General features: G+C 54.0%; 2 protein-coding genes across 2 annotated transcripts in view; one reads left to right on the top strand and one right to left on the bottom strand.

Annotated features, from left to right (window-relative positions):
* The window catches only part of LOC136967965 (FRAS1-related extracellular matrix protein 2-like), a 17,654-nt gene extending 11,252 nt beyond the window's left edge, over nucleotides 1–6,402 (top strand). Inside the window, 18 exon segments of the mRNA XM_067261965.1 lie at nucleotides 1–116; nucleotides 192–403; nucleotides 567–717; nucleotides 907–1,089; nucleotides 1,212–1,342; nucleotides 1,441–1,602; nucleotides 1,722–2,004; nucleotides 2,099–2,230; nucleotides 2,447–2,772; nucleotides 2,915–3,107; nucleotides 3,524–3,628; nucleotides 3,711–3,832; nucleotides 4,012–4,143; nucleotides 4,310–4,436; nucleotides 4,524–4,711; nucleotides 5,224–5,370; nucleotides 5,875–6,249; nucleotides 6,337–6,402. The exon segment at nucleotides 1–116 is cut by the window's left edge and continues 116 nt beyond it. Of these exon segments, the coding sequence (XP_067118066.1) occupies nucleotides 1–116; nucleotides 192–403; nucleotides 567–717; nucleotides 907–1,089; nucleotides 1,212–1,342; nucleotides 1,441–1,602; nucleotides 1,722–2,004; nucleotides 2,099–2,230; nucleotides 2,447–2,772; nucleotides 2,915–3,107; nucleotides 3,524–3,628; nucleotides 3,711–3,832; nucleotides 4,012–4,143; nucleotides 4,310–4,436; nucleotides 4,524–4,711; nucleotides 5,224–5,370; nucleotides 5,875–6,249; nucleotides 6,337–6,402 (3,151 nt within the window).
* A 74-nt stretch (nucleotides 6,403–6,476) lies between these two features.
* Nucleotides 6,477–12,500, bottom strand: part of LOC136967459 (GRB2-associated-binding protein 1-like) — a 12,397-nt gene continuing 6,373 nt past the window's right edge. The window contains exons 3-11 of the mRNA XM_067261246.1: nucleotides 12,365–12,500; nucleotides 11,782–11,944; nucleotides 10,921–11,498; nucleotides 10,642–10,727; nucleotides 10,119–10,425; nucleotides 8,499–8,592; nucleotides 8,109–8,244; nucleotides 7,788–7,913; nucleotides 6,477–7,330 (exon numbers count right to left, since the gene is read on the bottom strand). The exon at nucleotides 12,365–12,500 is cut by the window's right edge and continues 30 nt beyond it. Coding sequence (XP_067117347.1) covers nucleotides 7,172–7,330; nucleotides 7,788–7,913; nucleotides 8,109–8,244; nucleotides 8,499–8,592; nucleotides 10,119–10,425; nucleotides 10,642–10,727; nucleotides 10,921–11,498; nucleotides 11,782–11,944; nucleotides 12,365–12,500 — 1,785 coding nt within the window. The 3' untranslated portion in view covers nucleotides 6,477–7,171. The remainder of the gene's footprint in view (nucleotides 7,331–7,787; nucleotides 7,914–8,108; nucleotides 8,245–8,498; nucleotides 8,593–10,118; nucleotides 10,426–10,641; nucleotides 10,728–10,920; nucleotides 11,499–11,781; nucleotides 11,945–12,364) is intronic.

The following is a 12,500-nucleotide window of genomic DNA, read 5'->3' on the forward strand; positions in this document are numbered from 1 at the left end:
CAGTCCCGTGCTTGAGGGGGCGGAGTCATTCCAGCTGGTTCTGAGCATGCCCAGTAACGCTACTCTGGGAACACCTCACCTCACCACCGTCACAATCAACGACAGCCTGTCAGACTGTAGGTCTCACACACACACCACACACACCATACACACCATACACCACACACACACACTCCCTCTCCTCTTCCCAGTACCCAGGGTGCAGTTCAAGGAGGCGGAGCTGACGGTGGACGAGGCGGACGGGCGAGTGGTTGCCGTGGTGACTCGTCATGGCGATCTAAGCCACGCCTCCGAGGTCAGGTGTTACACGCGTCAGAGCTCCGCCCAGGTGATGATGGACTACGAGGAAAGGCCCGACTCTGAAGCCTCCTGCATCACCTTCCTGCCAGGTGAGAGAGAGCAGGTGTGTGTGGTAGTGACCCTGGTGTGTGTGTGTGTGCAGGTCAGAGAGAGCAGGTGTGTGTGGTAGTGACCCTGGTGTGTGTGTGTGTGTGTGCAGGTCAGAGAGAGCAGGTGTGTGTGGTAGTGACCCTGGTGTGTGTGTGTGTGCAGGTCAGAGAGAGCAGGTGTGTGTGGTAGTCCTGGTGGACGACTCGGAGCACGAGGAAGAGGAGGAGTTTCGTCTGGTGCTTGGAATCCCCAGCGGCCAATCCCGTGTGAGCTTGTTGCTGGGGCAGCAGCGGGATGTGGTCATCCATGTCACCGATGAGAAAGACAGTAAGAGATGCATGATGAGTAGATCATGTATGAGGTCATAGTTTGTAGAGATTATTTAGGTGTTTATTTACATTTACTTCTTTTATTTATGCAGTAGAAGCTTTTGACCAAAGCGACAAAAACAAAATGCAAATAAAAGTTGTTTACTTGTGTGGTTGTGTGGATGTGTGTGTGTGTGTGTGTGTGCAGGGTCGGTGATCTGCTTCTCTGAGACCAGGTACACAGTGAGAGAGCCGGTTTCCCCCGATGAGGTTGCCGTGGTGAGGGTTGCCGTGCGTCGCCTTGGCGACCTCTCCAGGGTATCGGTGGTGCGTGTGCACACTAGAGATGGCTCCGCCCACTCAGGACAGGACTATACACCCCTCTCTCAGGGTGAGGAGGGGGGAGGAGGGTAAAATAGGAAGAGGAGAGTAATGATGATGAAATGTGTATGTGTATCTGACCTGTGTGTGTGTGTGTGTGTGTATCTGACCCGTGTGTGTGTGTGTGTGTAGAGATGGTGTTCTCTGACGGCCAGTCTGAGCATGTGCTGGAGGTCCAGGTTCTGTTCGACCAGGAGAGAGAAACGAGGGAGACCTTCACCCTTCACCTCACCCCTGACCTCAATATGGTGGCCCACACACAGGTCTCTCTCACACACACACACACACACACACACACACACACACACACAGGTCACACAGACACTGAGCTTGTTAAGCTGACTGTGTTGATGTCCCCCAGGTGACGAAGGCTCTGGTGTCCATCGAGGACGGGGGAGGGGAGGTGGGGGGTGTCACCTTCCCCGCCCCCCCCATGGTGGTTTCCCTCATGGTCTACGACGACCCCCCCATCGACCCCGCCCCCCCCAACCCCCCCACAGGGTACCCCTTAGTGTGTGTGACTGTGAGTAGCCTTGCAGAACATACTTACACACACACCTACACACACACAGCTGACACACACACACTTGCACACTCCTACACACACACATCTTTACACACCTAACCCCCCCTCCCCCCCAGGCGTGTGACCGCCTCCACCCGGCCCACCCCCTCACCTCCCCTCACTGCCTCTCCGAGGGCCTCAACAGCAGCCTGACCGAGTTCCGCTGGCTGGTGGGCCCCCCGGGGGCCCCCCTGAGGGGGCTGGAGGCCGGGCCGCTGGCCGGGGGGCGGGGCCTGCTGCTGGACCAGCTCTACCTGCAGCCTGGGGTGCGGGTGCAGTGCTGCGGCCGGGCTGTGAGCTCCGAGGGGCGGGCAGGGCAGGAGGTCTGCAGCCCCCTGGTGGAGGTCAGCACCACGGAGGGTGAGATGGAGACACACACACACACAGTTACACACACACACTCCCTTCTGTTCTTACTGTGGTTGTGATGTGTGTGGTCTGCCCCCCCCCCCAGGTATGTGCCCCCCCTCCTCCCCCGGGGTGGTGGGGGCGGAGCCTTACTCAGCCAAGCTCCGTTACACGGGCCCCGATGACGCTGCCCACCCCAACCTCCTCAGGCTGACTGTTACCATGGCGCACGTAGATGGTACCTCCCACCTTCTTCCCCCCTCTCACTCTCCCCCCCATCTCCCCTCTCCTCCCACTGTCCTCATTCCTCACCCCTCTCCTCCCACTGTCCTCATTCCTCACCCCTCTCCTCCCACTGTCCTCATTCCTCACCCCTCTCCTCCCACTGTCCTCATTCCTCACCCCTCTCCTCCCACTGTCCTCATTCCTCACCCCTCTCCTCCCTCGTCCCCAGGTCTCATCCCCCTGGTCTCCACCCGGCCTCTCTCCAGCCTCTCCCTCACCCTCACCCAGCACGCCTCCCTCCAGGATCACCGCTGCTCCAACCTCCAGGGACCCACCCTCCAGCCCAACACTACCCGCCTGGGGCTCACCTGGGCTGGGCAGCCCGGCTCTGGAGGGGGGCCTCTGTTACGGAGCCCCGTGGCCCAGAGAGGAGGCTTGTCTCTGGGCTTCTATCGGAGTCTGGACCTGGAGGCCTGCGTCTGGAGCTTCACGGGACACTACAACATCGGAGAGCTGCTTTCAGACTGCGGGGGGACCGTAGAGAGTGACGGACAGGTAGGAACCAAAGTTGTAGAGGTAGGAACCAATGTGGTGGAGTTATGAACCAATGTTCTGTATGAACCAGTGTGTTACCCAGCAGATGTAAAATAGAAATGTGTAATTCCAGATGTAGAACATAACGCTGTGACGTCCCCAGGTGCTGGGGGGGGTCCAGTCCTACGTGACGCTCCGCGTGCCTCTCTACGTGTCCTACCTGCACTCCGCCCCCTCAGCTCCTGGGGGCTGGGTGACCTTTGACCTCAGGTCTGACCTGCGTTTGACCTTCACCTACGAAACCTCCATCCTCTGGAGGGACGGGATAGCCACGCCCGCCGACGCCCCGCTACAGGGTACACACACACACCACACACACACACACCATACACACATACACACACCATACACACATACACACACACACCATACACACACACACACATACATACACACACACACCATACACACATACACACACACACCATACACACACACACACACCATACACACACACACACACCATACACACATACACACATACACCATACACACACACACCATACACACACACACACACACACCATACACACACACCATACAAACATACACACATACACCATGCACACACACACACATACACACACTGTATCACCTTCTAACCCCACTCCCCTCTGTTTGTAAGTATGTGTGTGTATATGGTGTGTGTGTGGTGTATGGGTGTATATGGTGTGTGTGTGTTTGTATGTGGTGTGTATGTGTGTGTGTCCAGGTTCTCTCTACCCCACCAGTATGAGGATCAACAGTGAGGGCCGTTTAGTCGTCACCTTCAGAACACAGGCTCGTTTCAGGGGACACTTTATCCTGTCGCACCCAGGTACTTCCTGTTTCCAGGTACTTCCTGTCTCCAGGTACTTCCTGTTAGTGAGGATGTGTGGTCTGACTGTGTAACCCCCCAGCTGTGAGGGGCTCCTCTGAGGTGCTGTGTGAGGAGCGGCCCTCTCTCCTGCTCTCCCTCTCCCTGCTGGACTCAGACTCCACACACTCCATACAGACATGGAGCTTCACCTCTCAGCTGGCCGTGAGGATCTCTCTCTCACACACACACACACACACACACACACACACACACACACTCAATACAATACATATAGAGAGGTACTGTATGTTTATGTATGCACTGGGTGTGTGTACTGTGTGTGTGTGTGTGTGTGTACTGTGTGTGTACTGTGTGTGTGTGTACTGTGTGTGTGTGTGTAGGTGCGTGACTACTCTGGCTCCTACTCGGTGCGTCTGCTGCCCTGTTTGGTCCCAGAGAGGGGGGCTGGCGACCCCCCCACCTGCCACCCCCGACCCCCCCTCTCCTTCAGCCTCCACGTGCGCTTCCAGCAGGTGAGACACCCTCCTCTCCTCTGACCCCTGACCCCTCCTCTCCCCTTACCCCTCCTCACCCCTGACCCCTCCTCTCCCCTTACCCCTCCTCACCCCTGACCCCTCCTCTCCCCTGACCCCCTGACCCCTCCTCTCCCCTGCCCCCTCCTCCCTGCCCACCCCCCAGGTGAGTGACCCAGGGCCTGTGGAGGTCAGTCTGAACACGGTGCTGGTGCTGCTGTCTAAGAGGGAGCTGTGGCTGTCTGACGGGTCCATGGGCTTCGGAGAGGACTCTGATGCTGCCTTCACTGAAGGTGACACACACACATCCATAAACACACACACACACATCCATGAACACACACACAGAGAATCCCTCCCTGACTCCTAACCCCCCCCAGGGTCAGTGATCTACGGCCGGGTCATGGTTGACCCCGTCCACCGCCTGGGGAACCACTTCCTGTGTCACATCCGGCAGGTGTTCCTCTGCACACCCGCCCACGGATACGTACCCAAGTATCGCCCCGGCAACCACGAGTATGGTTGCCTTGCCGACAGCCCATCACTGCTCTACAGGCTAAAGTTACTGGTGTGTAAACAAGGAAGTGTGTGTGAAGTGTGTGAGATTGTATATGAGGTGTGTGATATTGTGTGTGAGAAGTGTGTGATATTGTGTGTGAGGTGTGTGAGAGTGTGTGTGAGTGTGTGTGAGAGTGTGTGATTGTGTGTGAGAGAGTGTGTGAGGTGTGTGAGAGTGTGTGTGAGAGTGTGTGATTGTGTGTGAGAGTGTGTGTGAGAGTGTGTGATATTGTGTGTGAGGTGTGTGAGAGTGTGTGTGAGTGTGTGTGAGAGTGTGTGATTGTGTGTGAGAGAGTGTGTGAGGTGTGTGAGAGTGTGTGTGAGAGTGTGTGATTGTGTGTGAGAGTGTGTGTGAGAGTGTGTGATATTGTGTGAGAGTGTGTGTGAGAGTGTGTGATTGTGTGTGAGAGTGTGTGTGAGAGTGTGTGAGGTGTGTGAGAGTGTGTGTGAGAGTGTGTGATTGTGTGTGAGAGTGTGTGTGAGCTGTGAGTTCCACCAGCTGAAGTCTGGTCTGCCCTCCAGGACAAGGCCCAGCCAGAAAGCCAGGCCCTGGAGTTTGGAGGCGTCCGCTTCCAGGCCCTCCTCGCTGGGGACACTCCCGGAGCCGAGGCCCTGGTTTCCCAGCCTGATGCTGACGGCTTCAGCCTGTCCTCAGACCCTCTCTTCCAGGTCTCACTCTCCTGTCTCTCCCTCATCCCTCCACGGGTCCATACATCTACCCCCTATACATACATCTATACATCTATAGGTCCATCTATCCAGAGATGGGAAGTAACTGTACTTAAGTAGATTTTTCTGGTATCAGTAGCCTACTTTACTTCAAAAAGGTTTGCATCATTGATGAGTACTTGATGAGGACTACTATACTCTATTGTACTCTGCTCTGCTTTACTCTGTTTTAGGCTTCTCTGTTCTCCTGTTCTCCTCTCTCCTTTCCTCCTCTCTCCCCTCTCCTCCTCTCTCTCTCCTCTCCTTGTCTTTGTGAACAAAAAGTTTCAAAAGGCTGAAAAAGTATTTATACCGGTTTAAAAAATATTTTTGAAAAAAAGATTACATACAATATTTCCCAAATAGTGTAAAACAGGTGTAAAACAATATTTTTGAGAAAGAAAAACCCTCCCTCCTCCCTCCCCCTCCCCCACCTCCCTCCCTCCCTCTCCCCTCTCTCTCTAGGAGGGTCAGGAGTGGTACATCCACGTTGTCTACACTGTCCACTCCAGCAGCCATGGCAACAGTTACCACGGCATCAGCAAGCGGAGCCTGCACCAGCACTCGGCCATCAGCAGGGGGCGGGGGAGCAGAGCGGCCCTGGAGGACAACCAGGACCAGGGCACCAACCTGCAATACGTGCCCCTGAGGAGAGCTCCTCTCCTGGGCCACAGCCGGGTCGAGGAGTCCCTGGAAGGCCTGGAGCTCCAGGAGAAGAGGGACCCTGCTGGGGAGGGCAGCCCAGAGATAGAGGCCTCTGCTGGGATAGGCTGGCTGGCTGTGGTGGTGGTGGTGGTGGGGGTCTGTTTGGGAGGGCTGGGGCTCTACCTGAGGGGGCAGGTGAGGTCAGAGGAGGAACAAGAGAAACATCCTGTAAATCACTCTTCCTCTTCCTCTTCTTCCTCCTCCTGTTGCTCTGCATTCCAGGGCAGAGCAGAGGGGAGGAGCCGGAGAACAAGGGGCGGGGTCTCTGCAGGAAGTTCAGAGGTTTAAGCCCCACCCCTCTTCTGTAAGTACTGTACATATGAAATCCTGGAGATCAATAAAGAGGCATATTGATTGACTGATTGTGTTTATTGAGTAAACAGTGACTGCAGCAGTCCAGTTTGATCAACAGGCCTATTTAACATACATTCAGAAACGTGTATCCACACGCACACATTCACTGTATCCACACACACACACATTCACTGTATCCACACACACACATTCACTGTATCCACACACACACATTCACTGTATCCACACACACACATTCACTGTAGCTACACGCACACATCTACTTTAGCTATGCACATTCATCTGCTGTAGCTGCACACTCACACACACACACACTCTCTCTCACACACACACACACACACCACCCTACTGTAGCTACACACACACAGATGTAATAATCACATTACTTAACACATGCTGGTGTCTAAATTATGGAGATATCACACTGATAAAAGTATGTGTGTGGGTGTGTGTATACATGTGCTTTTGAAAGTATTTTTTATATGTGTATAGGTGTGTGTTTGAAAGTTAGTGACTTTTGTGTGGGTGTGTGTGTGCATGTTCATGTTTGAGTGAAAGTCATGGTTTTTGTGTAAATGTGTGTGTATTTGAATGATAGCTTGTATGTGTGTGTGTGGCTTTTCTGAATGTGAGTGTCTTAGTGTGTGTACGGTGTGTGAAAGTGTGTATTAGTGTGTGTATGATGTGTGTAAGTGTGTAGATGTGTGTGTAGATGCGTGTGTATGATGTGAGTGTGTGTGTGTTATTTCTCGCTGGACTGCCTCCCGTCATGCCAGGCCTCCCTGGTGCTCCTCAGAGCCCTGGTGCGTTCTGGGTCCACCACCACGTAGTCCACCCGCTCACGTGCACGCTCACGAGCACGCTCACGTGCACGCTCGTCACTCCCCCCGGGGCTACGCTTCTGGAACACACACAGAAGGCAGGGTGAGGAACACACACAGACCAGCTGAGTACCTGAGGTGCAGGGTGTGTACCTGAGGTGCAGGGTGAGTACCTGAGGTGCAGGGTGTGTACCTGAGGTGCAGGGTGAGTACCTGAGGTGCAGGGTGAGTACCTGAGGTGCAGGGTGAGTACCTGAGGTGCAGGGTGTGTACCTGAGGTGCAGGGTGTGTACCTGAGGTGCAGGGTGTGTACCTGAGGTGCAGGGTGTGTACCTGAGGTGCAGGGTGAGTACCTGAGGTGCAGGGTGTGTACCTGAGGTGCAGGGTGAGTACCTGAGGTGCAGGGTGTGTACCTGAGGTGCAGGGTGTGTACCTGAGGTGCAGGGTGAGTACCTGAGGTGCAGGGTGTGTACCTGAGGTGCAGGGTGTGTACCTGAGGTGCAGGGTGTGTACCTGAGGTGCAGGGTGTGTGAGTACCTGAGGTGCAGGGTGTGTGTGTCCGGGGTACAGGTCCAGGTCCAGGTACTCAACCTGCTTGTGTCTTCTGGACCTGCTGGGGCTGCTGCCTCCGTCTGAGGTATGGTGCACCATCAGCCTCAGGGACTGGACACACACACACACAGGCATGGACACACAAACACACACACAGGCATGGACACACACACACACAGACAGAGGTGTTTAGACATGGAGAGAAGCACTGGGGAAGAGGGGCAGGAGGAGGAGGGCAGGAGGAGGAGGGCAGGAGGAGAAGGCCAGGAGGAGGAGGGCAGGAGGAGGAGGGCAGGAGGGACTCACCGGCTCGTCTCCACTGAGGTTGAGGCTAGAGGTTGTCATGGAGACGTAGTTGTCGTCGGGGTCATCAGAGTCTGAACTGGAGGCGGAGCTCTGAGTGGAGGAGGGTCTTCCTGAGGAGACAGGAAACCTGGACGGACTGCACACACACACACACACACACTAATGTAGGAGTTATTAAATATTAAAGCTCCAGTGTTTCTACTGATGGAGCAATTCTGACCTTGTGTGTGTATCAAGTTGTGTGTATGTATGCAGGTGTGTGTGTGTTCCCTTGCGTGCAGATCAGACCCACTGAGGCCGAGGAGTTCTGATCTGCACGCAAGGGAACACACACACACACCTGCATACATACACAGTCACACACACACCCTCATATACACACACACTTACTCTCGGGTGAATGTGCGTGTGACAGGGGAGCGGACTGGAGGAGGAACCTCCTCCCACTCCTGCAGAGGACGAATGTCCAGAGGAGCTGGTCTGGCTGGGGGAGGGGGAGGGGGAGGGGGACAGATTAAGTTAGTGTCTGTAGGTGAATGTCCAGGCAGCAATCAAGAAACCAACAGAATACTGTGTGTGTGTGTGTCTACATTGAGTTAGTCCAGCAACAATGCTGACTTCAACTGCAGGTAAATAATGCAACAGAAAAGGCACTCTTGTGCGCACTCTCTTTCAGAGAGAGAGAGAGAGAGAGAGAGAGAGAGAGAGGGACTGTGCTGCTGTATTTCCTGTAACCCAGCTGTATATGAGGTCCAACAGTTCTGCATGAAGCACTATGTCACCTATATGCATCACTACTTCACCTGCATGAAGCACTATGTCACCTATATGCATCACTACGTCACCTGCATGAAGCACTATGTCACCTATATGCATCACTACGTCACCTGCATGAAACACTATGACACCTATATGCATCACTACGTCACCTGCATGAAACACTATATACATCACTACGTCACCTGCATGAAGCACTATGTCACCTATATGCATCACTATGTCACCTGCATGAAGCACTATGTCACCTATATGCATCACTATGTCACCTGCATGAAGCACTATGCCACCTATATGCATCACTATGTCACCTGCATGAAGCACTATGTCACCTATATGCATCACTACGTCACCTGCATGAAGCACTATGTCACCTATATGCATCACTACGTCACCTGCATGAAGCACTATGTCACCTACTATATGCATCACTAGGCCACCTTTATGATATCCGTATGAATCCTTATGTCTTCCATATGCCTGGTTTCCGCGCTCACCTACCCATTCGTCTGGTTGCCGTGGTTACCTACCCTTGCGTTGCCGTGAGAACTCTCCTATGGTCTGAGAGTCTGTTCTCTCCAGACCCAGGGGTTTGGGTCGTACCGGAAAAACACAGGTAACCACACCTGGTCAACATGAATACAGGTAAGCACACCTGGTCAACATGAACACAGGTAACCACACCTGGTCAACATGAACACAGGTAACCACACCTGATCAACACAGCAACATTATTTAATATTAATTAATTATGGCAACACAACACAGTGGCGCAGAGTAACCACAGAAACATAACATTGTAACACAGAGTAACCGCAACAACACAAAATCAGGCAAGAGTTGTAACCATGACAACACAAGACACCGACACATAGTAACCACGGTAACACAACACACCAACAGAGAGTAACTATGGCAACAAAACACGACAGCACAAAGTCACCAGGGCAACACTGTTGACATAAAAAACACCTGGTCAACATGAACACAGGTAACCACACCTGATCAGCACAGCAACATAGAGTAACTATGGCAACACAACACAGTGGCGCAGAGTAACCACAGCAACACAACATTGTAAAGGTGTAACCACAACAACACAACATCAGGCCAGAGTTGTAACCATGACAACACAAGACACCGACACAGAGTAAAGGTAACACACCAACACAGAGTAACTATGGCAACATGACACGACAGCAGGCCAGGCCAGACACATGGTCGGTTGCTCACCTTTGCGTTGTGGTTTGAGGTTACGAAGGATGGGAGGGGGCAGGACCCCCCCTGCACGCAGGCTCCCTGTAGTGTGTCTGCGTGCAGGGGGGGTGAGGGGGGAGGTGCGAAACCCCAGGTGGGCGGGGGGGGGGACCTGACGCCCCAGGGAGGGCAGCTCAGGGGGGCCGGACGTCATGGCAACATAGTTTGGGTCCTGGAGGGGGGGCGCCAGAGGGGGGTCGCCTGTGGCGCTCATGGGAACGTAGTTTTCATCTGCCTCTTCATCCGTGTACCCACCCTCCACCGGCACCATGCCCTTGTTCATCTGGAGGGGAGAGAGAGAGAGATAGTGAGATATAGAGAGAGAGAATATAACTACTTTCACAGCTCCTGTCACAAGTGATAGATAAACAGATAGCGAGAGAGACAGATATAGTAATATATATATATATATATATACAGAGAGATACAGTTATATATATATATATAGAGAGAGAGAGCGAGAGAGAGACAGTGATATAGATATGAGGGTCAGACTTACAAAATAGCTGTTGAAACTCTCACTGAACTCAAACATGCTGGCTCTCTCAGAGAACGACCTGGGAGCTGGATAACCCTCCTGGAGCGCTGTGCACACACACACACACACACACACACACACACATACACACACGTACACAATCACACGTACATCAGAAATCTAGCATCAATTTAATCTCCAACATGTCTATGCATGGACAGCATCAGTGTCTTAACTCTCTGTATGGGATGAGTGTGTGTGTGTGTATGGGGTGTGTGTGTGTGTACACTGTAGTCTCACCTGTGTGTGTACAGCCCACAGTGCTGATAGTGTTACTGCGCATTGTTTTGATTCCCATGTTACCTCCTCCTCCTCCATAGCTCCTCTCTGGCTCTGAGGTGGAGCGGGGAACACATCCCTCTCCTGGGCCCAGGGGCTTGGGCGGGCGTGGCGGGGGCAGGGGGCCGGCCCCCAGGTCGGGGCTGTGGGAGGTGGGGGTGGCAGAGGGCCGTGGGACCTGGTAGGTGGGGCTGCAGCTGGAGCCCCCTGCTGGAGGGAGGGCGTGGCTGCAGAGCGACAGGGACCCAGGGTGCACCTGCATCTCCAGGGAGTACTTCCTGGGGTGGGGGGAGGGGTGACCTCTGATACTGCTCCTGATTGGCTCAGGGGCGGGAGTGAAGTCCTGTGATTGGCTGAGGCGGCTGGTGTCCGTGGCGACGGTCCAGGGGGCGGAGGCGGAGTGTGGGTGAGGGGGGAGGCCGTTGGCGAGGGAGGAGGGGGAGGAGGAGGAGGAGGAGGACGAGGCGGTGGGCCTTGGGGAAGGGAAGCTGTCATTGCAGTCCTCTGATGATGTAGACTGGGAGGAACCAATAGGAGGCCTGGGAGAGAGAAGCAATACTTAGCATGTGAGAGAGAGTTTGTGTGTGTTTGTGCGTGTGTGTGTGTGCATGTGTGTGTGGGGAATCAGGTGGTTGAGCGGTTAGGGGGTCGGGCTCGTAATCTGAAGGTTGCCAGTTCGATTCCCGGCCGTGCCAAATGACGTTGTGTCTTTGGGCAAGGCACTTCACCCTACTTGCCTCGGGGGAATGTCCCTATACTTACTGTAAGTCGCTCTGGATAAGAGCGTCTGCTAAATGACTAAATGTAAATGTGTGTGTGTACCTGCTCTGGCAGTGGGACAGCCACAGGTAATCCTCTGTGCTGCTGCTGGTCTCCAGGTGTCTCACGCTCACCGGCTGGTAGGGGGGCGGGGCTGGCTCAGTCGCCGTGGTGACGGGTGTGTGGGCTGCTGTAGCCGTGGTGACAGGAGTGTGCGCTGTCGTAACTGTGGAAACGCAGATGGGTGAGGAGACTAAACGTTCTGCAAGATGAAAAGAACTAAAGTCATCTTCTGAGTGAGGATCTCCTCCAGAGTGTGTTTCTGTATCTCCATCTATCTGACCCCCCCCACACACACACACACACAACCATGTACAGAGTCACAGTCACACACCCACACACTCATACACACTTCAAACATCTTCTCAAGGCTGCGCTCTCTCCTCCTCCTCAGCTCAGTGTGTGTGGTGAGTCAGCCTGAGCAGCAAGGCCAGCCCTGACACACACACACACACTCTCATTGTGTGTCTTTGTGTGAATGTGTCTGTGTGGGTGTGTGTTGGTACATGTGTACGTGTCGGTACATTTGTGTGTGTTTGCTGGAACATGTGTATATGTCTTTGATTAAGTGTGTGTGTGTGGGTACCGTCGTCAGTCGGGTTGAAGCCACACAGCTCACAGATAGCGCTGACCCAGCGCTGCATGTCCTCCTGGCTGTCAGACACCAGGTAGAACACCCTCTCACTGGTCCTCAGGTCAAACACATGGCTGCTCTGCAGATC

The sequence above is a fragment of the Osmerus mordax genome, chromosome 23, assembly GCF_038355195.1.
Source record: "Osmerus mordax isolate fOsmMor3 chromosome 23, fOsmMor3.pri, whole genome shotgun sequence".
In the NCBI taxonomy this organism is placed as follows: Eukaryota; Metazoa; Chordata; class Actinopteri; order Osmeriformes; family Osmeridae; genus Osmerus; species Osmerus mordax.